The sequence below is a fragment of the Pan troglodytes genome, chromosome 2 (assembly GCF_028858775.2).
Source record: "Pan troglodytes isolate AG18354 chromosome 2, NHGRI_mPanTro3-v2.0_pri, whole genome shotgun sequence".
NCBI classification, from domain to species: domain Eukaryota; kingdom Metazoa; phylum Chordata; class Mammalia; order Primates; family Hominidae; genus Pan; species Pan troglodytes.
In genome coordinates this window covers 150576531-150599693 of record NC_086015.1, presented here as the reverse complement: position 1 = coordinate 150599693, position 23163 = coordinate 150576531, and the positions used below count along the sequence as shown (strand labels likewise).

The 23163-nt window shown below is 49.2% G+C and overlaps 1 protein-coding gene across 5 annotated transcripts; it reads left to right on the top strand.

Annotated features, from left to right (window-relative positions):
* The first annotated feature begins 2233 nt into the window (after positions 1-2233).
* ZIC4 (Zic family member 4) lies at positions 2234-22903 on the top strand. 5 transcript variants are annotated; one of them, XM_009446648.4, is made up of 5 exons: positions 2234-2611; positions 6148-6232; positions 12491-13108; positions 17702-18017; positions 20090-22903. In XM_009446648.4, coding segments are annotated over exons 2-5 (1005 nt in total). In that variant the 5' UTR covers positions 2234-2611; positions 6148-6162; the 3' UTR covers positions 20091-22903. The 5 variants fall into 5 exon arrangements, with proteins under 5 accessions (XP_009444923.1, XP_063663336.1, XP_009444921.1 ...); XM_009446646.5 differs by lacking the exon at positions 2234-2611 and adding an exon at positions 3096-3589; XM_526339.9 differs by lacking the exon at positions 2234-2611 and adding an exon at positions 4280-4998.
* Positions 22904-23163: the final 260 nt, after the last annotated feature.

The following is a 23163-nucleotide window of genomic DNA, read 5'->3' as shown; positions in this document are numbered from 1 at the left end:
CTGCCCTTCCCGAAAACAACTCTTCGCTGAGCGATTAGAGACTTCGGACGTCTCCGGGTGCAGCAGGCGGGGATGGGGCTGGTAAACACAGCAAAGGCACTTCCAGAATGTCCCGATTCAGCAACTTTCTTTTCTTTCTTCCCCCTTCCCCCCTCCCTTCAAGGGCAGCAAAAGAGGCTTTTGTTATTTGCTCCTTTTGAAGTTTGTTTCCCTCTTGCTTTGTCCCCCTCCTGTTTATAATTTAAGATCTTGGGAGCACACGGGCACTATGCTCTCTTTACAAAAAATGTAATTTCTCAGTGTAACCGGTAGCCTCTGTATTTCTCGCTTTTATCTAATCAGACTTCCGGCACCACCGCACCCCCCTCCCCGAAAACATACACACACACACACACACTTACACACACAGGTGGATGAAAGCGCTTAAGTTCCCAGGTTATTGAGGTTTGAATTTTTTAATGGCAAATTTGAAACGTTGTTGCCAGTTTCCTTTACTTTTTCTCTCTCTTGCGTTATTTTTCTGTTTTCTGCCTTTCCGTTGTCTCCTTCGACTGCCCCCGCTAACCCTGTCTCTCCTCACTCCTGTTCCCTACTTGGGCCCCTTTCATTCAGGTAAAACTGTAAATTTCCCAATGCGCTATTGTTCCCTTGGGCTACCCAAAGCTCCCTAGAGATCCCCGAATACTTTTTTGGTATTTAAATCCCCAATAGATAGGACCAATGTAAATTTTGTGACATTCAAACCTTTTCTAGTTCACAAATCAGTCACCCTTGTCACAGTTATTGAAATTCCGCAACTCGCCACACCAGGACGGTGGAAAAAGCGGGCGCGGTCTTTGTTGCCGACCAGGCTTTTGATCGCCAGAGAAAATTTACTTACCTTCAGATGAGTGAGCAGAAAAAGAAATAACACTCCCTTTGATTTAGTTAGGAAAATGCAGACATTTGGATTCAGTGCAAACATACAACACTCGCTTGTTTTCGCGATGCGGCCCTCGATTAACCTGTCTTTGCCTAGCGCAAAGTCTATTCAACAACTGCGCGTAGTTTCTTTTTGTCCCTTCCACAAAGAGCCATTGACTATATATTAAAATGATTGTTGAAAGGTAGGGGAGTATGGTACTTAAAAGCAGGAAAAAAAAATCCCTGTGACTCAATCAATTAAGCCGAGCAACATTTATGCATTTCAAAAAATGCACGCGGATGCGGGGGGTTGTGGGGACGAAGGTTGCATTTCTCCGCAGCTCTGTTTAAAACCCAGCAGTCCTGGCCGAGGGTTTAGCTGAAGCGTCTGCATATTCATTAGGTCTAATTATTTTCTAGTAAGGAAAACACAAAAAGCCAAGAGTCGGAATCCTTCAATTTACCCTTTGTTTCTAACTTCATTTGGCTTCTTTGCAGCTGAATCAAAGCCCTAAACTCTTTTTCCAAACAAAGAAACCTCAACTCATCCTTTCATAGGCGGCCCGGTTAGGAAACTCACCGTGCCCCAGCGAGAGGAAAATGAAAATGAATATATTTTTTGCCCTGACGCCAGCGCTGACTGCACGGGCTGGAGGAAGGCAGGGTCAGCGTCCTCCGCTCCTCGCCTTTCTGGTTTTCTGGTCTTCTCACCAACTAGATTCTCGCTTGGGGCTGGCCGGCGGGACTGCCCTTTCCATGGGCTGTGCTTGCTCAAAAGTCGGCTTGGGTATCCGGGATGATTTCCCGGTGCCTGAAGGGACCTGGCTGAGCATTTGTGCTTGTGCCGGGAAATATAAATTCGGAAAAAAAATTAATTGTTCTGTTCCCATCAACAAGTCTGAGTCTAGCAGCCCAGCATTTCCCACCAACTTTGAGTGGAATGGAATGAGGAGTGGAGGTAAAGAAAGGGCCGAGGTATCTTTAAAAATTATTGTACACTTGGTTGGAAAAAAAAAGATATATCGGAGGCACTAAGTCTTTTTACCTACAAGGGGAAGTTGGATCCTGCTTCCCCTGGAGTTTAGAAAACCTCATCTGCATGGAGAAGTTTTCTCTAGAGGCTGTATTCCTCTCACTAGGGAGAACAGATATTGAACCCACCTCGCCCGCCTTTCAGGAAACACACGCGGGCGCACACACACACACACACACACAACAAGGGAGGGGACCTAAGGGGGGAAGGGTAGCTGTTGGGAGGGGGAGAGGGAAAATAATTCTTCAAAAAAGAAAAGTCAGTCTTCTCCTCTCCAGTCCGTGGAAAATCCAACGGGGACGTTGACAAGAGGGTATTTTTAGGAAACACATCCAAATATACAGGGTAAGAGTGAATGTGAGAAAAAAAAAAGTTGTGGGTTGTAGAAGTTATCAAGTGGGATTTGCGGCGCTCTCTGCAGGAAACGCGAGCGGCTCCAGTTCAAAGCCACATGCACCAACGTGACATATAAGCCATTAAAATATCATCCTGACGGCTCATTTCTGCTTCATCATACATTCCCTAACTGCTTCCTGAAAGCTGGAAAAGGAGAAGTGAAGGATGACCGCCTCGCTGGAACCACAAAAGAGAGGCTTGGAGGGGTTTGTGGTCCCCTCTCAGCCACCCCGAAATGATGTGCAGAAATGAGGCGATCCTGGCAACAGGTGGAGTGGGGTAAGTGCGTGAGTCCAGGGGGCAGACAGATGAGACCTGTACCTCCAGCGACCGGGTAGCAAGTACCCTCAAGGGGACCACTGGCACCCAAACCCCAGTGGGGGAAGAGGCCCAGCCAGTCTTTCTACCCCATCTCCTCCTTCATCCCACCCCCCTCCCCCAACCGTGGATACAGGCCCCACCCCACTGACACTAAGGGGAGGAGGGGGCCCTTCCGCAAAGGGGCAACGCAGAGGATGAGTCCATCCCTTCTTCCCAGGAGGAGGGAAAAGGGGTACAAATGGGGCTCCCACTGGCACAGGAACCAGGAGCAGTTTGTTGCCTGCCTGCCTTCCCTTCTCTCCTTGTGAATTGCCTGGGTGCCCCACCGTGGGCACAAGAATGGAAGTCGTGGCCCAGAGGTTCCCTCGCGAAAAATGAGCAAGGCGGGTGCCGGGAGGGGGCCTTTACAGGAGGTATCTCTGCTCTGTCCCCAAGGGGGTGGCTAGGAGAGTCTCTGCTTCCCCTCTCCAGGGTCAAAGCGCCAAGTTAGCAAGACGATGGAACTTCTCCGCCCCAACCTGACGGCAGATGCCGCCTGAGTCCACCTCAGGGCGGCTCCTTGCCCTCCCTCACCCTGGTCCTGCCTCAGGAAGCTGACTGCTGGGATCTGCTCTCTGCGCGCGGCCAGCAGTGGGTTCGGGACTTGGCTTTCTTTATCTCCAATGCGAACAAGAGCAGCAACTAGCTCTCTGGGGAGCAGGCCGCAGCTCCTAGGATTCTGGCCCCTAGCCTAGACCCAGGGGCATTGGAAATTAGGGGCCAATGAGGAGGGAATAGAGCTGAGCTGTGAAAGAAAGCTAGGACTGGCTCAAAGGTTGGATCTGAAAGTTGGGGTTGATGAATGGCCCATGTCAAAGTCTTAGGAAAGCGGAGGGGCTTTTGGAGGGTTGCACTTCGGCCGTCACCGTCTTCAGGAAACTCCTTTTGGATTCCAAGGTCATGTTTTCCCCGCTTTCCGACAGTATTGTCCTCGCAGCGACCCACACCACTGCATGCTGCTCTTTTTTCTCCTGTCTCAGCCGCCTGCAGGTTGGGGGAGGGGTGATTCAAAGGGAGGGCTAAATGCCCAGCCTGATCTACTGATACAAACTCTATTCTGGGCACCCGGAGGCTGCCCACACTTACTTCAGCCCCGAGCTGGGAAACCCAAGCTTCTCCCTCTAGAGAACAGGAGAATGAGTAAAGGCCCCTGCACAACCCAGCCTCAGCAAACTCCTGGCGCTTGAGGGTCGAATGGAGGGGAGCCAGAAAGGTGCAGGGTGCAGATGAGTAAATCAGGCAGCGGGCAAAGGCTGGGGCCAGTTTCCTCTCTGGCTCAGAGCTCCCTGCCAGCTTTCAGGGTTTTTGCTCTGCGCCCGCCAGGGACAAGTTGCAGCGGAGAGGTGGGCATGCCTTTCCCGCGCCTGCCGGCTAGTCAGTAAGGAGCAGCTCGGGAACTGAAGTCTCTAGCTGCAGCTGACCTCTGACCTTGGGTAGTCCTGCGCCGGCTAGGTCGGCCCCACAATTTGCAGCTTCCGAGGCTCCCCCAAATAAAAATGGTGCTTTTTGCACCTACCCACTGTCCCACCTTCTTGGCTCTCCTCCGGCACTATCAATCACTGGAGCTCCCTGGCACCCGTTCCTCTTCTCAAGGTGGGGCCAGGAGGGCAGATTCCAAAAAGTCTCCAGGATGTGCTATGGACTGGCAATTAGGAGGCCGTGGTTGATGTGGGGAGCAAGCATTTGGGGAAAACGAAACTGAGTTTCTACATTCCGTGGTTGTTTGGGACCTCAGGTCCACGGGCCCCAGGATTGCTCCCAAATTCTCTCACCTCTCTTTCAGCAAGATGACTGGCTTGTTTGCTAAGTGGTGTCAGAGTTTGAACTAAAGGAGATGTTTACCCTAGTTCCCTGTGTAGGCTGTGTGATGGAAACGCTACAGAGAGCCTCCTAAGGTCCCTGTTGCCTGCCCTAGTCCAATCTCTGCAATATTTGTTTGCATGTCTATGGGTCTGTAGTGCACAAAAGGCTGACAGGACCTGGGACAGAAGTGATCCAGACCTCTTAGAAGTTGGGTTGGGGCTGCCTTATGGGTGGACAGGGATCTCTAGGGAACCTCACACCCATTTCCCCCAGAAGCAAAAGAGTAAATTCTATTATTGCCAACCAACCAGGACTTTTCCATGCCAGACATCCTGCCATGAGGAAATTTCAGAGTGAGGACGCCCAGCATGCCGCCCTTCTGTAGGAATGCAAAGTTAGGCCTCCTTTCTTTCCTGATTTGTGCTGGAAGGAGCTTATTACCTTTGGGGAAGAATGCCTTTTGGTTAGAAAGAATTGAAAATAATAATACCCTCTGGGAAAAGGTGAGTCTACCCCCCTGCCTCCTAGGCCTGGACCTAGAAAAGAGGGGAGATGGAAGGGTAAAAGCCGCCAAGCTAGTTGGAATTCTGGTTGGACGTTGAGGGGGAGAGAGAGAGAGAGATCTTTGTGCGTAGAGAACTGGATACCGTTTAAGATAACAGAGTCCCACTTGGATTTGGCCTGTGGTTCAACAAGTTAAACAACTGCTTGTTCTGTGGGCAGACATCCCCATTGACAGAGGACTTGCTGTGTTTGTCCAGCCTGAGACCTTTTCAATGACTGTTTTTCTTTCTAGGCCAAATTGAGGGTGGGGGCCGGATAGATGCTTCTGTCTGGCTGCTCAACTGCCTCAGCCTTGCCTGACAGATGCAGAGGTCCTCAGGATGGCTTTAAGTATTTAAGGCGGCCAATGGCTTGGTAACTTTAGTCACAAAGTGAATCTGATGAGTAATGTGTATATCTTATGGGAGGTGTTATTTCTACCCTTCTCAACTATGAAATGTGGATGATTTGAACCAAATGATTAAAATTATACCTTTTTAACCTGACAAATTTTATATTAACTTTAAAAAGTCAACCGGTGATGAATCCCAAATGGGTCTGGGGTGTGGGAAATGTGAGGCTAAGGAATTCTGCACCACCACAGGCAGAACAGGATTTGAAAACCTGCAAAGAAATTCCTCTCCTCTTGGTTCCAACAGTTATAAATCAAATTTTAGCTGCTAACCTCTCAGAGTTCAGTAGGCTCTCCCCACCACACCTCACTAAATTTCAGTTAATAAACTTCTGAAAAATAATAAGGTTTCTTACGCAATTAATTCAAATTTGGGAAGCTACAGATTTTTGAGCACTGACTAAAAGAGAGATTACTTCTGCTTGCAAGAAACAACAAAGGAGTTTCAAATGAAAGCCTAGCTGGGAAATTATAATTTTTCAATGTTTTTATCACCAAAGATATATCATTTTGCAATATGGGCTGTTCCCGGCAAAATCCTTTTCTTTAGCTTCAAAATTTGAAAATGGTCAAAGAAAGACCGAAAGATCTTCAGATCAACTCCTTCTTTCATTCATACATTCAAACCACAGGATGTTGCCACACAGACGTGTAAAATTGTTTAACTAGTGACTGTCACTCTTTTCTTCCCAAACAGGCTCAAAGTCAGAAAATGAGATACAAGACATCCTTGGTGATGAGGAAACGATTACGGCTTTACCGAAACACTCTTAAAGAGTCAAGTAAGTTAAAATCCTCCTTTGAATATTGGTTTGCTGGTTTCTTTTCTTCTTCTTCTTTTTTTTTTTTTTTAAGTAGGAAGTTTTGTTTTGTCTTTTGTTTATGTTGGGTTGAGAGTTTGGGGGGAGTTTCTTGAGTTCAAATGAAACTTAGAACTCCTTAGTGTTCAATACATTTGCACACAAATCAATGACACAACGTCCCACCAGCAGCCAGCTAATCCCCCTCAATGCCTACTCATCTGGACGTTCCAGAATTAATATTTGACGATTCTCTCATTGAAACAACCACCCCTGACCTTCTGCAATTCCACTGTCACGTTATTCTATGACATATTCATCTTGAATTCATTTCCAGACAATTTGATTGGAATGAGGTTTGACATGTATTGGCTTCCATGAAAGAAGCAGACTTTGATCTGGATGATGGGGTTTACATGATATACATCATCTTTACCAGGGATACCAGCCTTCTGCAATGTGGTAGTGACGAGGTTCCCACAATGTGGTGTCTGAACAGGGAGTGACTGACAGCTGCTCTGTCAGGAATACCTTCATTGTGAAGAATTTAATTTAATATTCCATTTAGAATAAGCATATGATTTAGGGTGGTATTTTCCCTTCCAGGCGTCTAGTTTTCCTCATTTCAACTATATCACTAGCTGATGGTTGCCTCCAAAGATGTTCCCTCATTGGTAGACAAAGGAACCTTCCTAACCAAAGTCAAATAGACAACCCAGGAAATGGCTCTCTATATTATCTGGGGATGATTTAATGGCAAAAGTCTCAAGAGAGGTATGAGTTGTTATGTAAATTCAGTTGTTTTGATTCTTTAATACTGTTTTGGAAGACCCAAAAGCAATGTTTCGTAAGCTTTTGTCACAGGATGTTTTGTAGAATCCTTGCTTGGAAATTAAAGCATATCCAAGTATATTTTCTTCCATACTCAGTTCCATTAATGATGTTTAAAACTCAAATTTCCATAGCAGAGGAGAAGAATATCCTCTTTTATTGCCAAAATCCTAACAGATCTCATCTCCTTTGCACAATTTGGGCTTAGAAATACGGATGGCCTCCTGGGGCTTATGTTATTTCTTTGCATAAGAATAGAGGCAAACTCCCTGTGTAGGAATCTTGAAGTCTGTTTGTGACTAGCCTCTAAAGAAATTTACCTCTGTTTAGGGTGGCAACCTGGCCAGAAACAGGGAAGAAAGAACTGAACAAGTGACTATTGATTTAGATGCAGAACATTCAGATGACAAGACTTGTTTCTAGCCAGGTTCTATACAGTGGCCCTCAGCTGAGTAAGGCCCACCTCCTGATCTGGGCATAACTTACAACAAACAATCATCATTTAATTTAGCATTGCTTAAAATATTAAAATGGAAAAATAGCCCAGCTGTTGATCTGAAATATCCTCCATTTTTTTTTCTTTCCAAGGCAGTGAGATCAGACATTCAAACCAGTGATTTAAGGAGCTCTGGCAGATGGTAGGGCCACCAAATGTTCTATTTCTAGAAAATAACTAGGAAATCACTTGTTTATGCCACTGTATTCGTCTGGGTAGGTGAGCAAAAGTGCTTAGGGCATGATTCTGGGCACTGGTTTGCAGAGGCTCTGAAGATCGAGAGATATTTGGGGTCTAGTGGTGGAATATGCTCCAAATAGGTCCCCAAGAAAACAAGCTTCCACTGTTTCATTTTGACATGTGCTAAAGATCTGTGGGTTGTGAGATACTCTTTTTCTCTACAAATGAAGCAGAAAAGTAGACTTAACAATGTTATATCTCCAGGCATGGGTAGGAATAGAATGTTTCAGTCAAGCATTTGGTGTTGGGGGCAGGTATAGTGAGATGTTTCTGGAAAAAAAATCTGAAGAGAACTGAGGAGACACCATTCCTTAGCCCGCTCAATTGATAATCTCTGTAGCCTGGGTTCCCTGCTTCCCAGGCTCTGGAAGACTCAAAATGATCTCTCTAAAGACTAAAATATACCTCTCAGTTGTTGATGCCCCATCACCTTGAATTGGATACTGCTTTGGGGCTTATTTCAAAGATATACCTTGAAGATCCTTATGTAATCCCTTATTGCTGTCTCTGGGGAAATGTCCTTCGAGGAGAATGTCTGGTCCCATTGCTGGGTTTAGCCAACCAACATATAGACCATATAGCTCTAAGGAACTTGCAAAGATCAGGCAACCTCAGTGACCTGCAGGTCTACTGACCCCTGGCTACTCAAGCAAGAAGAAGCTACCTAAAATGGGTCCAGATGTTTTCAGCTTTCAAGAGAAGGCTGCATCTGGGAAGGAGCTCCATGGGGCCAGCCTACTCTCCAGGATTTTGGCTGAATCAGATGTGTTTGCCCTTTTGCTGCTGGCACAAAAAAGTCATACACAAGTTCAAAGCTTTTCAAAGGCAAAGTGACTAACAGAAAGTGTGTAGTATGCTAGCAGACTATGTGTATAAAACCTCTGTTTCTTAACCCTGGAGTCCAGAGAGTCAGTGGTTAGAATTCCAGAGGGCCCGTAAACTTGGAGGAGAAAAAAATGCCTCTTTATTTTCACAACCTTCTATTGGAAAGTTAGTGTTTTCTTCTATGATGAATATGCGCAGCAAATACTGGACTATTAGAAGTTCAACAGACTCACCAGGCTTCCTAAGGATTCCACAGCCTGAAACAACTAAAAACCCCTCTTCTCCTATCTATCCATACTGTTATTCAAAGCTTTTGATGGAGGTGGGGTCACAGTGTATATATTAAGAAATCTGGCCGGGTGCAGTGGCTCACGCCTGTAATCCCAGCACTGTGGGAGGCCGAAGCGGGCAGGTCACCTGAGGTCAAGAGTTCAAGACCAGCCTGGCTAACATGGTGAAACTCTGTCTTTACTAAAAATACAAAAATTAGCTGGGCATGATGCTGGGTGCCTGTAATCCCAGCTACTTGGGAGGCTGAGGTGGAAGAATCGCTTGAACCAGGGAGGCAGAGGTTGCATTGAGCCAAGATGGCGCCATTGCACTGCAGCCTGGGCGACAGAGGGAGACTCCCTCTCAAAAAAAAAAAAAAAAATCCGTGTTTGTGCAAATCAGAGTCTTAAAGCTAAAGTGAGTTTGACAAACATTCTGAACTGTTAGTTTTAGATTACCTAGGGTCCAGCAGAGAAAAAAATATTTTAATTGCCGGAATATTGCAGAAGTTCCCCTGCACTTAAACCTGAATACCACATAAGCTGAACAAGTTTGGTGTTAAGATGCGGATAGTAAAAACAACTGGGCAAGGAGTCTCAGGTAAAAACATACTCTGGCTTTTGTTTTGCTTTTTGGAGTCCTTCATGGATTCAGTCCAGAGTTGCCTAGACAATTGCATCATTCAACATACACCTGTGAGGTGAAATGACTCATTGAGATGTGTAAACCTTTCACTGGAGACCTGGCCATGCCACTGCTTGGATGAAGGATCAGAGCAGGGGAAGGATCAGAGAGATGGTGCCTGTTGGTGGAGGAGTAAACCATGGGAGAAAGTGAAAGCCAGGGAGACATATCCTGAGAGTCTAGTCACAAAACTGCTGTGTGGAAGCCCTTGGTTTTGAGAGTAGGGAGTGGGAGTCTGGCAGTCAAATACTCTTCTCTAATTTTTTTTTTTTTTAAATACTGAGGAGTATCTATTGGTAGAGTTATCCAAGCTCTTCTTGTAGGAGGAGCAGAAAGACCTGGACGTGTCTAAGTGGAGAGAAATTGTTGTGGAAGTTAATCCCTCCCTAAAGTGCACCCAAGGGAGGAACAATGCATTAAATGAAGGTCTCAAAGAATCTGCCAACTGTTATACATCAGTTAATTATTTTAAAAAAAATTTTTTAAGGCCTTATTTACTGACCAGCAAATGTATAAGAATAGTCCTTGATGCTGGGGATGGGAGGAGGGGCAGTTCAGTCAATTTCTATTCAGCATTGCTGGTATCTGCCAAAACTTCTTGCCTCTGCTAAGGGGCATGGGATATTTTACTCAATCTTTAAAACTTTTCTTAAAGATACAAGCCTTTCTCTGTTTGGGGGACACTTTTTATGGCCGCCAGGGAAGCCCAAGCAATTAGACTGGCATTTTCGGCTGCAGCGACAAGGCAGGAGTCCCGGCCAGCAGCCCTTTAAATCGCCGGACGACGCAGCTGACCTTAGCCGGTCGGCTCAGACAAAGGACTACCGCCCGCCCCCAAAGCCCCCCAACCCCCGACCCTCGGCTTTTGCCACACTCGACTGAGCCAGAACTTAAGTTTTTTTTAACCAACCGACCCCCATCCCGCCAAAGTGGCCCCCCTAGCACTGGAAGGCATCTTGTCGGAGGCGGCCACGGGCCTGCTGGCCCTCTCAGAGCCTGGAAGGGGAAACGCGGCGTGCACTTTCTACAGAGGCCTAAGACGAGGTAGGAGGAAGCAGAGGAGGCTCGGACCGCAGGCAACAAGTAGCCGAAGCTGAAAGTGGAAGTCACCCTTAAATCCCCTTTCCCAGAGGCTCCGTACGACTGCAGGGTATAGCGCTCAGGATCCCTGATTTGCCCAGGGAGATCCGAGAGCGAAAACCTGTTTCTCCTGGATCCACGCCCGACTCCTTTGTTTCTTTGGCCAGCAGGCCTGCGGGTGGGTGTGACTTGTGGCGGGGAGAGTCCTTTCAGGAAGGCACGGGTTCGAGCCCAGCCTTTTCAGGCCGTCACCACTTCCCGCCTTATCCTGTCCCTGGTCAGGGCCAGATCCTTGGGTTTCGCGCGTCTTTGAGCTCTCCAACACCGGGGAGGAGGGGCCTGCAAGGCTAAATGGGAAGAGAGTATAGAGGAAAGAGAGGGGGAGGGGAGGAGAAAGGAAGACGAAGTGAGGTAGACGTTTTGGGGAAAATAAGAGAGACGAAAAGGACCAGAAAGATGAGGGAAACGAGACATTTCGGAGAAAGCCAGAAAATAAAATTAGGCTCAACGGCTGCTAGCCTAGGAGTTTCTCAGCTCCTGGCTCCTGAGTCAGCAACCTCCTTCGGTCCTTCGATCCCGACCCCCTCCTCTCGCAGGCTGCAGGGACAAACTGCCCAACGAGACCGCCATCTCTGCGCACACGATGCTGCCCATCAGCCCCGACTGAGGTCCCGCAATGCTGCCTCCCCAAAGTTGTGGTGAATGGTGGCATAACCCAGCCCCGAGTACTTCCAGGAGCCCTGAGTCAAAGCTGATCCACTCAGCTTTCCGGAGAGGAGGGGGAGGAGGCTCAAGGGGAGAGAAAAGGATTTGTGCCCGGGTCAGAGCGCATGAGCAGTGGAAGCTTGAGATGCTGTGGGGGTGGGGTGAGGGAGGGAAAGAGGGTATATGTTTGGGGGAGAGGTGTGTGAGGGGGTGGCGGTTGGAGCGGGGAAGTGTGAGAGAGAGAGAGAGACCGACCGCGTGCGGCAGGACCTGTCATCACTGACGTCGGACCCGGCCGCGGGCCAATGGGCTACCCAGGCGATTGTTCCTCTCTGTGGGTCCAGGCCACGGCCCTGAATCTCTATTGACTTCCTAACGCGCCCTGCTGCTACTTCTGTAGTGTGCAGGATTTCGCGTAGGCATTAATAGCCAAGGGGGTGGGCGCGCCCAAATCCAAACCTTGGGAAGAAGAAGAGAAAGAAAGAAAGAAAGAAAAAAAACTTTACAGAAGTTTTTTTGTGTGGTTTTCCTTTCCCCTCCCCACTGTCAGGTGGCAGTGGTGTTAGCGGCCCGGTACAGGGAGCTCCGGGGAGCGTGGGTCGGCAAGCAGCCGGCCGCCCTCTCCTAGCCAAGCGGGGCACTGAAAATATATATGGCTGGGGCGCTTCAGAACCACCACCACCTCCAACATCATCATTTCTGTCACCTCCACTCCCCGCAGGGCATCGTGCCCCGGAGAGCCCCGGGGTGTTAGCCGCCAAAGTGCGCTTGGGGCTCAGCTCCTACCCCTCTGGAGCAGAACCCCCAGCAACCCACAGACTCAGCCCTGCGCCTTCCATTACCCCTTACATCTACTCTGCCGCTACCATCCCTCTCTAGCTCATGGCGCGGCGGGGGACTTGGCCGAACAGCAATCCGGCCCAATGGCGGCGGAGGTGTTTGGCCTTGCTCTGTCCACCGGGTTCACTGCTGGCGCTGTCTGGCTCTGAGTTCCACGGCTGACTGCAGAGGCCGTAGTGCGGCAGGGCTGGGCCTGCCCCCCGGGGCCCAGGGAAGAGCGCGCAGCCCACGCCACCCGTTCTCATGCGCGCTATTTGTTTCGACAACAGGTAGCAGCTCTGGACACCATGGCCCCCAGCTCACCGCCGCCTCCAGCCCCTCGGTGTTTCCGGGCCTCCACGAGGAGCCTCCCCAGGCCTCCCCCAGCCGTCCTTTGAATGGACTCCTGCGTCTGGGGCTCCCTGGAGACATGTACGCGCGGCCGGAGCCCTTCCCGCCAGGGCCTGCGGCCCGCAGCGACGCCCTGGCAGCTGCCGCAGCCCTGCATGGCTACGGGGGCATGAACCTGACGGTGAACCTCGCTGCGCCCCACGGTCCTGGCGCTTTCTTCCGCTACATGCGCCAGCCCATCAAACAGGAGCTCATCTGCAAGTGGCTGGCGGCCGACGGCACCGCGACCCCGAGTCTCTGCTCCAAAACTTTCAGCACCATGCACGAGCTGGTCACGCACGTCACCGTGGAGCACGTCGGCGGCCCGGAACAGGCCAACCACATTTGCTTCTGGGAGGAGTGTCCGCGCCAGGGAAAGCCCTTCAAAGCCAAATACAAACTTGTAAATCACATCCGCGTGCACACGGGCGAGAAGCCCTTCCCTTGTCCTTTCCCGGGGTGTGGGAAGGTCTTTGCTAGATCAGAAAATCTCAAAATACACAAACGAACTCACACAGGTCAGTATTCGGCGCTGTCTGTCGCGTGCGGACCCTCTGGGGAAGCAGGCCCTCGGGTCTGGATTTCCTCAAGTCCCAACTGAGGGGAGGGGGAAATATTTTGGGGTTGTTTCCATGAGCCAAGGCCATAAAATATTAATTATGCGCTTCTATTCTTAGAATCACAGAAGTTTCCGGAGGCTGTGTGTAGGGAGGATAGTGCGGGATTTCTGTTCTGGTGGGGACAAGGGTGAACATGCCTAAGACCCTGTGTGTGCAAACATGTGCTCTCTGCTTAAGAGTTTGATTTTAAGATATTTTAAAACAGCATTGTTCCCCAAAGTCGTAAAGACATAAGAACAGCTGTCTAACTTTTTTCCTTGTCCCTTTGGAATTGCGCAGCAGAACTCTTCCACCTGTCGTCCTGATAACCTGGCCCACCTGGACTGGGAGGTTACCAGGCCCTGGAGCCTTCTTTAGGAGTTGGGGGTCGAATGGGCTAACTTTGTACGTATTTTTGAGCCTTGGTGGCCAGACACTAGGGATGTTTGGTGGACCCTCACTTTCGCTTTAGCACAGACCTATCCACCTTAAATATCATTTACCAAGCTGCTAAGGGAAATGGGGACATGTGTCAACTACATCTGCTACTTCTAGTTAACAGAAAAAAAGGAGTATCGTTCAAGAGCCTGCAAAATTGAACTCCTCTGGCCAGAGCATCTCTAATTAATACAACTGCAAGGAGAAAGTTTTCACACTTCCAGAACAGCCTGTGAAGTTACATTAATTAGTTTAGCAGCCATTGTTTGTACTCTCCTTAGTTAGGGTTTTCTCGCTCCTCCTCACTGGAAGTTTAAGAAATCAACATCTTCTCCCCTCCCCCATTTTGGGGGCGGGAGAAGGGGACTGGTGGGGACAGGAGAAAATAAAATGAATTCCAGCTTGGTGCCCCACTTCTCCTACTGCCCGGTGCCTTGCCTTACTCGCCCCTATTCTTGCTGGAACATCGACAATTGTTGGAGTCAAAGAACTTCCTAAGGCTAGTTGTTCTAACACCTATCTTCTCCCCAAACTCTCCGTTCCCGGGGAAGGTCCATGGCCCGGACACTGGCACATGCGGAGACCAGACCAAAGTCCACTTGGAGCCTGGCACTTTATTTCTAAAGCTTGTCTGGAAGTGTACGGTTTCCCTGAGCTCTTTTCAGGGTTTCCCACAATGTCGCATGGATCTCACCCCCTCACCCGAGGTTTTAGCTTCGGGAAGGGGCGGTAGGTCACACTGGAATCCTGGCCCCAGGCCTGCTACTCCGGGAGCTGGCGGCGGACACCCGGAAGGTAGACTCGCAGTCCTGAGCTGGAGAAGGAACTCATCTTTAATGACAGGGTTTTTTTTTTTTTTTTTTAAACAAACAAACTTTTACAGCTCTTTGCCGGCCCACTGTTTGAATTCTGTGAAGCAGAAAATGGTTAAATTCTTAGCACAGTCGACCTACAGCAGAGAAGCAAGTTCAGTGCGCCACGGCTGGCTCAGGTTTTCGTGTTTTCAGGACAGAATTTTGTGCGTTCTTTCGGTTCGCGGTCCTGATTCATTAGCGGTGGGGGGTGGGGGAAACAACAAACAAAAACAAACAAACACGACCAACAACGAACTACAGAGTCTGGCCTGCTCGGGCATTTCCCTCAAATCCCCCTCCTAGTCATAAAAAGAGGAGAGAGAGAGTGAGAGAGAGAGAGAGAGAGAGAGAGGGAAAAAAATGTTTCTCAAATGGCAATAGACCTCACTACAAATTATTCATGAAGACAGTTCTCGATTCAACAGGAAAATAATTGCCTTTTCAAATATTAATGGCGTTTCATTTCCTCGAGTAGCGGAAGCGGCAAACAGGAGCAAATTTCTCAGGAGCTGAGATTCTCCCTGACCTGAATCCGGGGCCTGGCTTTGAAGGCGACTGTCCGCACCGAAAGGATTCACTTTGTGGCGGTCACAGCGATCCCGGAACAATGGTGCCTCGGGGAGGGAGGCGCGGGCCAGCTACCGCGCTCGGCCTGGCCACCGCCACCCAGCTCCTCTCCAGGGACCCCTCGGCCGGGGCCGGGAGCTCACCACACCTTCCCCGGCGTCTGAGGGCGAGTCTGTGCTGGGGATCCGAGGTAGAGGAGAAGAGACCGCGCCGGGGCGCAGTCGCCGGGACAACCAGATCCAGCCACAAGTGAGAGAAAATGGCGCTGGCCCAGCTAGCCCGAGCTTCCGAACTTTGTCCGGCGGACCCGGCTCAGGGTCGGAGAGGAGGCCTTTCAGGACTGCTGGGCCTCTGGGATGAGAATCTGGGTCTTTCACAGCGCAGCCCCAGGCCTAGGACGCTCCGAGCGGGCTGCAGGGGCCTAGCCCAACGCCGCCTCTTCACATTCACCCACCCACCCAGGGCGCAGTGCAGGGAGCTGGAGGGAGGGGGAAGGACTGGAGGCCGGGTGTTGGCGGGGGGCGGGGGTGATGTCAAGCGCGGAGACCAGGGCGCCTCCTGCAGCTCCGGAGCAAGCTGGGGCGCGGCCTCACCTGGCCTCCTAGGGGCCTGCGAACTTCCCGGCTGCCGGTATCACTCAGTGCACTGCTGTTTTCTCCTCTGCTCCTCGTCTGGAGCGAAATAATTGTTTTTGTTTTACGTGAATGTCCAGTGAGGCGCTCACGAGATCGGATAAGCGTTTGGCGGGATTTTTGTTGGGGGTGGGGGTTGTTGGGGAGGGGCACCAAATTCTAATTCCATTTCACCTCTGTTTTCTCAGAATAACCTTGGTTCTTTTGCAGGCCCTGAATTGTATGTTTTTTGTAATTTTTTTTTTTTTTGAAAGAGAAGAAGGAAGAAAGTTCTGGGTTTGCAAATGCTGGCAGGAATCAGAGGAGATAAAAATAGGGGCAAATAGGAACACTGATTTATTCCGCATCTTTCTATCACTGTTTTATAAAACGGTGCCAGTGTCCCGCGAAATGGCAGGTGCCAACACCTTCCAGAGTGTTCAGTGTACTAGCTGTGCTCCTGTAGGGTGGGAATCCAGCGACCGAGTGGTGCCGGAGACACGGGCTCAGGAGCCGCTGATTGCGCAGAAGCGCAGGTTGTGCGCAAACCTCTCTGTCCGAGCCTCAACAGGGCTCGGGAATTGGGGCTTTGTTTGTTCTAACCAGCCCCAAAGCGCCTGTTTTTCCTGGATGCGGCGGGAGAAGCAACTACAAAGGCAACAGTTCTCCAGCTGCGCGTATTCCTCCTCAGCTAGACGCTAGGTAGCCGGTCCCTTAACTCAGAGCGCTGGGAGGCAGCCATTTGTTTAAAGCGCCCAGAAACCTTCTTCCCCCATTTCCGCAGCACTTGCAGCTCCGGCAGGAATCTAGGCTTCCGGGTTCTCGGGGTCCTTTCCTCTCCTACACGTCAGCGAATTCAGGGGGCTGTGAGCTCCCCGATTGGGGCTCGGTCCGGCCAATATTGTCACTCTAACGTGCACTCGCGCCTTCCCTCGGCTCTACAGGGCATCGCAGCCACCGATCCCAGCCCCTCCCCGGCCTATGCCAGCCGCCTGGTCGCCCTCCGGGCTGCGGAGCCAGGCCTGGCCTGACAGCAGCAGCTGTTTTCTTCCCGAAGCCGCAGCGCTCAAGGGCGTGGTTGCGGTAGAGACCTCGGATCCCATTTGGCCTGTGCGGACCCTACCGCGCCAACCCCTCGTCTTAGGACCCAGAGGCCCGACAGCCAGGTGGGGGTGGTCTGGGCAGACCGGTCGACATCGCAAGTCAGTGCGGACTGGGAGGGCCAGCTGCCCACAGCACGGTCTCCGGGAGGCCTCTGGAGCAGCGTAATGAAATATTATTACTGGCGAGCGTATCTGGAGGGATCCCGGAAGGTTTAGGCAAGATTTGAAGAATGCTGCTAAATGTTTGCCCTCAGGGGGTAGAAGGAAAGAGGGAGGGGGCTCCATTCCTGTAAAAATCTCTTCTGAAGTGAATCATTGCTCAGAATACCTCTCCCTGCAGCACGAATCCACTTTATGCACAAACAATGTGCATCGGCTGCGCATCCTTAAATTATTTCATCGCTTTGGCGTTTGCGCAAAACCTACTTTAGGAAACAATTTGGGCCAGGATGGGGGTGGGTGGGGGGGATGAACGGCTGGGCGGGGTAGCGGCAGAGAAGTTTGTCTGAAACAGCAACTTTAAATCGAGCAGATGTGAGCTTCCCCGTTAACTATATTGTGAGCTCCTCCGTTAATGTATTTCCGAGCAGAAGTGCTTCTGGTTCCAAGTGGAGAAAATTTGGAGGAAACAACCCGAGTGGATCAGGATTTTCGAGGATGGAAACTCGACTAAGATGGAGTCACTGTCGCTCCTCCTCCATACCCTCCCCATGAGCCCAGACGAGGAAGGCGGGAGGGATGGAGGCGTTCAGGAGAGGGCACCGGGGGCGCTCTCTGCACGAGGGAAAGGGGTGCTCGACCTGAGGCGCCGTGGAAAGGGATTTCTGAAAATATTTTGTAGTTATTTTCCAGAAAATGAGAGACGAATGGGGGAGGGTGGCAAGCACCTGACGGGAACACGACCTACAAGCACTAATGTCTCTGCGTTGCCTCCGCCAGGCGAGAAGCCCTTCAGATGCGAGTTCGAGGGCTGCGAGCGGCGCTTCGCCAACAGCAGCGACCGTAAGAAGCATTCGCACGTGCACACTAGCGACAAGCCATACACGTGCAAGGTGCGGGGCTGCGACAAGTGCTACACGCACCCCAGCTCGCTGCGTAAGCACATGAAGGTGCACGGGCGCTCGCCGCCGCCCAGCTCTGGCTACGATTCGGCTACACCGTCTGCCCTCGTGTCGCCCTCGTCGGACTGCGGCCACGAGTCCCAGGTGGCCTCCTCGGCGGCGGTGGCGGCGCGTACCGCCGACTTGAGCGAATGGTACGTGTGTCAGGGCTTGGGCCCCATAGCGGCTGCCCCCGCTGCGATCCTCAGCCCCGAGCTACCACCTGGCCCTGCTGCTGCTGCCGCCGCCTCCGGTATTAGGGCTGCCTCTGTGATTGCTGCTTCCGCACACACCGAATGCAGAGTAGGCCACGTTTCTGAGGCATGAAGAGGGCGAGGGCGGAAGGAAGGAAGGCCGGCCGGCCACCTGTAATAGTTGCTGGAGCTCACTGAATACGCTAATATAATGTCCATTATTTTAAAAGATAAATATGGTCCCCCTATTTATTCTATAGTCACAATCAGCACCATCACCCCCACACGCGCCTTCATGACTGGGTATCATAAAACCAGGGTTAGGGGCGAAAAGAGACAGGGAGATGGAAAAAAAAGTTGGAGAATTTATGTGCAATCCTGTCAACTGCAGATGACAAAAGTAAAGCCACAAATTTCCCGCATGCTTCGCAGAATGGGAAATATTTTTCTCGAGGACTGGGCCGCTCCCACCCCCACTCTAACCCTCCCCTCCCCCACATTAATTCCAACCTCAGAAGTTCAGATCAAGGGAAGGGGGCAAAGGGAATTCCAGAGCCGTTTTCTTGACTCCAGTTTCTTTCCTCTTTGCCTTCCTATGGTTTCCCCTTCCCTAGGTATCCTTTGAAACAAAAAACACACAAGTCCTAATTTTTCCAACCTCCTCTATAAAGGAGATAAGGGAGATTCATCGTCTTTTCAGCAGGGGGTGGGTGGGTGGTGATTAGACGCTTCCACCCCTATGGAGTGGCCTGGGCACACAGATAAACATCTGCCTGTCGTCCACAGACTCAATATACATTGTATACTTGGAGTAGGGAGTGAATTCAAAACAACAAGAAATACAGACAAAGGAACACCAGAGAGGCTTCAGGATTCAATGCTGTGAGGCCTCCCCGGGCCTTTTTCCCACCCCAACCCCTGTAGGGGCGTTGCCTGTGTAGTCTTGTAGGTGCTTGGGCTCCGGGGGTAGAGCGAGCTGATGACGTCACTGAGTCGAAGCCTCTAAAGTGGAGAGACCTGACCTAGGCGGCCGTGTCTGGGTGAATTGCGTCAATTCGGTGATGGTCTTTGTCAGTAATTGCACAATGTTCGTCTTATTTTTAAAAAGGTGTAGGAGGAACTAGAGAAATGATCCACAATAATAAATATTGTAAAGGCAAACACCCAGTGGGTCTAGATTGAATGTGTATTTGATATGCTGCGTATGAAGTCCCCAGAAAAAAAGAACCAGATGTTGAAGGAGGGGGCGAGAAAGGCCTTTGCAATTGCTGCCAAAGGGAAAAAAATCAGGTCCTTTTTCCCCCCTCCCCCCATCTGCAGGGAGAATGCGGCTGCCCCAAAATCCTAGCTAAGACTTGAAGAAGTAAAGGAAAATAAAATAATAAAGCTTTGGCAGATTCATCTCAGTTCCCTAAGAATTTGAAAATCAGTGTGTGTGTATTGGGGAGGGAGGTAGGTTTTGTCTCTGGGGAGGGCCCCACAAAAGACCTCAATTTTAAAATCTGAGCCCAGCAAACAATTCCTGGCCCTGCCACTGATGAATTTTCTTCTGCTCTATCCTCTTCAGACGCAATTAGACAATTAGCACTCCTGCCCGCAGCCCCCACAACTTTCATCAGATGAAATAACATCCTAACTGGAGTGGAACTATTTTCATGATTCCAAATAAAAAATGCAATCTTCCAAATACACCCTTAGTGAATCCGTCCTTGAGAAAGGGGGACTGAAATTCCTGCCTACACCTAATACAATAGGGCCCAGAGGCTGCCTGACCCAGCGCGGGCAGTCGGCAACAAACAACTCCTTCCCATAGTGAAACACCAACCCCACCACTAAGGTGCAGAGGGCATTTGCGGAACTTGCTGCTTCTGCCAATGTTTAAAAAGTCCCCCTTCCTGAAGTAGGACTTTTTTCTTTGTCTTCTGTTTCTAAGCTCCCAATTTTGCTTTCTATCTCAATCTAAAATAATGAAATAAAACAAAAATGTTTGGTCGGCCACTAATCGCCTTTAATTTTTCATTTGCTTGTTACAGATGTCCACCGCGTTGCTCTCAAGGTAATCTCGCTCCGCGCAGCTGAGCGCCCCGCATCTCGCGCCTGCTACATCAAAGGGCCCGCGCACAAAGCAGTGTTTCTTCGCCACGGTGCATCTTCATGGTAAGTTAGGATTTCTATGGCAATGTGCAAGTCACACTGAAATCCTGAAAGGCCAAGCCTGGAGCCCGTCCAGGCTTTTCATTAAGGACATAATATTTACGTCTAACAGACCTTTTTTCTTGTGTATACAAGTATATATTTTTGTTTGACGCGGACTAAATCATTTTCATTTAATTTCCGGTAAACAAAACCCACGCGAATGGGCACTTGTACCCGATCATAATAAAAATGGATAATAATGTGAAGGAAGAAAAGAGCCGCTTGAATCGCCGCTCAGCCCCCTTTGTTTCTGCTTTCTGCGGTGATCAGAGGGCGCATTTGGGTTTGATGGCGAGTTTCTAAAGGCGAGGAAATGGTTTGTAAGAGGGGAAAGAAAAGGAGAAAGGTCTAATCAAGCTCGGGTTGTTCAAAGAGTCGGGTTTTGGGGTTGAAAGTGTGAGTTTGACGGTGCATCAGCATGCCGCGTTAGGCTCGCCATGGAAATACGCGCGGGGAGCGGCCGCTTCAAAGGCGGCACACTTCACTACAGACACTCTATTAAGATACATTTGCGCTGACCTTTGCTTTCACGCCATTTAATACTGTCACTGCGCTCTCCAGTATATACTTCCTTTCTAGAACCCGACTTGCCCACGTTTAGGGGTTCACTCTGCACCCTGATGTGGGAGGCTTTGGCGCAGGGGACACTTTCAGGAAAGGGAGGAGCACAAGGACTCTGTGCATCTTGACTGCGCCCCAAAGAGGCTCCAGGATCAGGAGTGAAAGATTTTAAAGCAGCCTCCGAAGCTTAACAAATGAGCATTCCAAGCTCAGTTTTGTGCAAATCGCCTTTCTGACTCTTGAGTAGGATGGAGGCTTAAATTTAATGGTGACTTGAGGGGAAGGGAGCCACCCTGGGGGAGTCTGAGGAGTTCAGACTGTGCCCTTGGGAATTTCCACTCTGGCTTTCCGTGCCACTCTTCTTCCTTTCCATCCCAAAAGTCTCTTGCGGCCCCTGAAACTTGTTTCTTTCTAAGGCAAGGTGTGTGGTACCCTTAGGCCTGGACTAGTCCTAGATGCAAACTCAAGAGCCCAAGGCCAAGGGGATGTGGGGAAGATGGCAGGAAAGTTAGAAGTCCATGTTCCCTTAATTGTCTTGTTGTTTATTTTATCCAAGTACCCCAGTGAATAGGGGAAAAATAAACACAGTGAAAAAAAAAATCAAACAGTGGAGTCTTCTTTAGTGCCAGTCCTTGTGGTTGAATAAAAAGGATGGTCCGCTTTCTATTGAGCTGAGAAATCTTTGAAGTGGGAGTTATTATCTGAGACATTCCTGCTTGTCGTCCTAACAACGCTGATGAAACGTAAAAGGTTCTTTGTCAGCGATTTGTTCTCCTCTCTGTCAAACTCCCTCTGCCCCGTTAGTTTCAAACCGTTTCTAAAGAGATAAAAATCAAACTTCTTTTAAAAAAATATCCACACACTGCATCAATACATAACTTTAGGTCTAAGTCTTGCTAAGGGATAAACAAAAGCAATGCCTATACATCAGGGTCAGGGCCTGGTCTGGTGAAGTATGCAGAAGTTGGGGGGCCCTCGGGACAAGCTTTGGGACACGAGGAAAAGAATGCAGAGAGGGTGCAAGCAGAATACATACCCTAAGTCCATAATTGTGTTTCTGCTTCTTTCTGCTCAGGTTTGCATTCAATCAGCCCAAGTTGGGTCACATAGATGGGTTTCCTTTGGGTACCCCTCAGGCTCCTAATATTCTTGCCCAGGATCTTTGGAACTTAAGAATGCAGCCAAGCAATTGTTAATATCTCCTGCTCCTTCAAAGCCACCTCTGCTAAAAATAGACCCATTGTGTGTTTCTTCTCACTAGCAGCAATCAACAAGCCCTTTCTGCCGTTAATAAGAAGGAGAATAGCTGAAGGAGAGAGATGTTTTATTAATTTCCTGTTTCCTTCAGAGTCTTGGCAATTGAAGTTTAGAAGGTTTGGTCTACAACACAGTGATCGAAAATGCATGTAAATGCCCATCCTTCCCTTCATTCACATGTGAAGTTGTTCATTTTATATTGTGCCCAGCAAAGAAACTTTCACCCAGTTCAGGTTTCCCCAAAACTCCTGTGGTGGTTTTAAAGGTGGTTTAAATAAATAAGGCTGTGCTGGTCTCCCTACTCTGTGTGTGCTGAATAAATGGCTTGTAAAGAAGTTTTTCCAAGCTGTAACCCATGCTGTTATTATAGTTGCTGCAAAATGTTCTTCCTGATATTGATTTTATTTGTTAACTGAAGGTCTCCATATGTTTGTTTATATTGCTAATTTATGAGAAAATGTAATAATTGCAATGAATGTGAATTATACAGACAGGCAAACATTTTGTAATCATAATTCACATATACACAAAAACCTGGCTGAAATCTTTAGACTATTTGTACCCTCTCTACCCACACTGTTTGTGATTTATCATCTGTCTCTTTAGTGTCAGTTAAATTATGAACTAACTTGAAAATAAAAGTTGTTTGACTGAAAGTGATTGTTGAATGAACAACAAAGTTGAAAGCCATGGCTTGATCTTGTAAATATATAAATGTAAATGATATTAAATCTGTGATTCCTTTTCCCTCCAAAGGCTTTTGTGTACATGGCGCTGCATTTGGCTATTTTCTTTGGAAATAAATAATGTGATGTTTCTCTTCCTCTTTTGAATCCTGGTGTCCTGTTATTGTTTCTTCATCCTGGACGAGATTCGAGGCCCTCCAGAAGCCTCCAATTCTCTCCTCAGTCTTTCTTCACCGCTTCACACAAATATCTCTGGGGGCCTAGTCTCAGGACAGCAAAATGGAGGGACCCCCTAAAGCAGCCATTGTGAGAAAGACTTCTCTCATCTCAATTTCACCCTAATGACACTGACATCATCAACCAATTTATTAATACTTTACAGAATGGAAAAAGTTGAAAGGATCCTC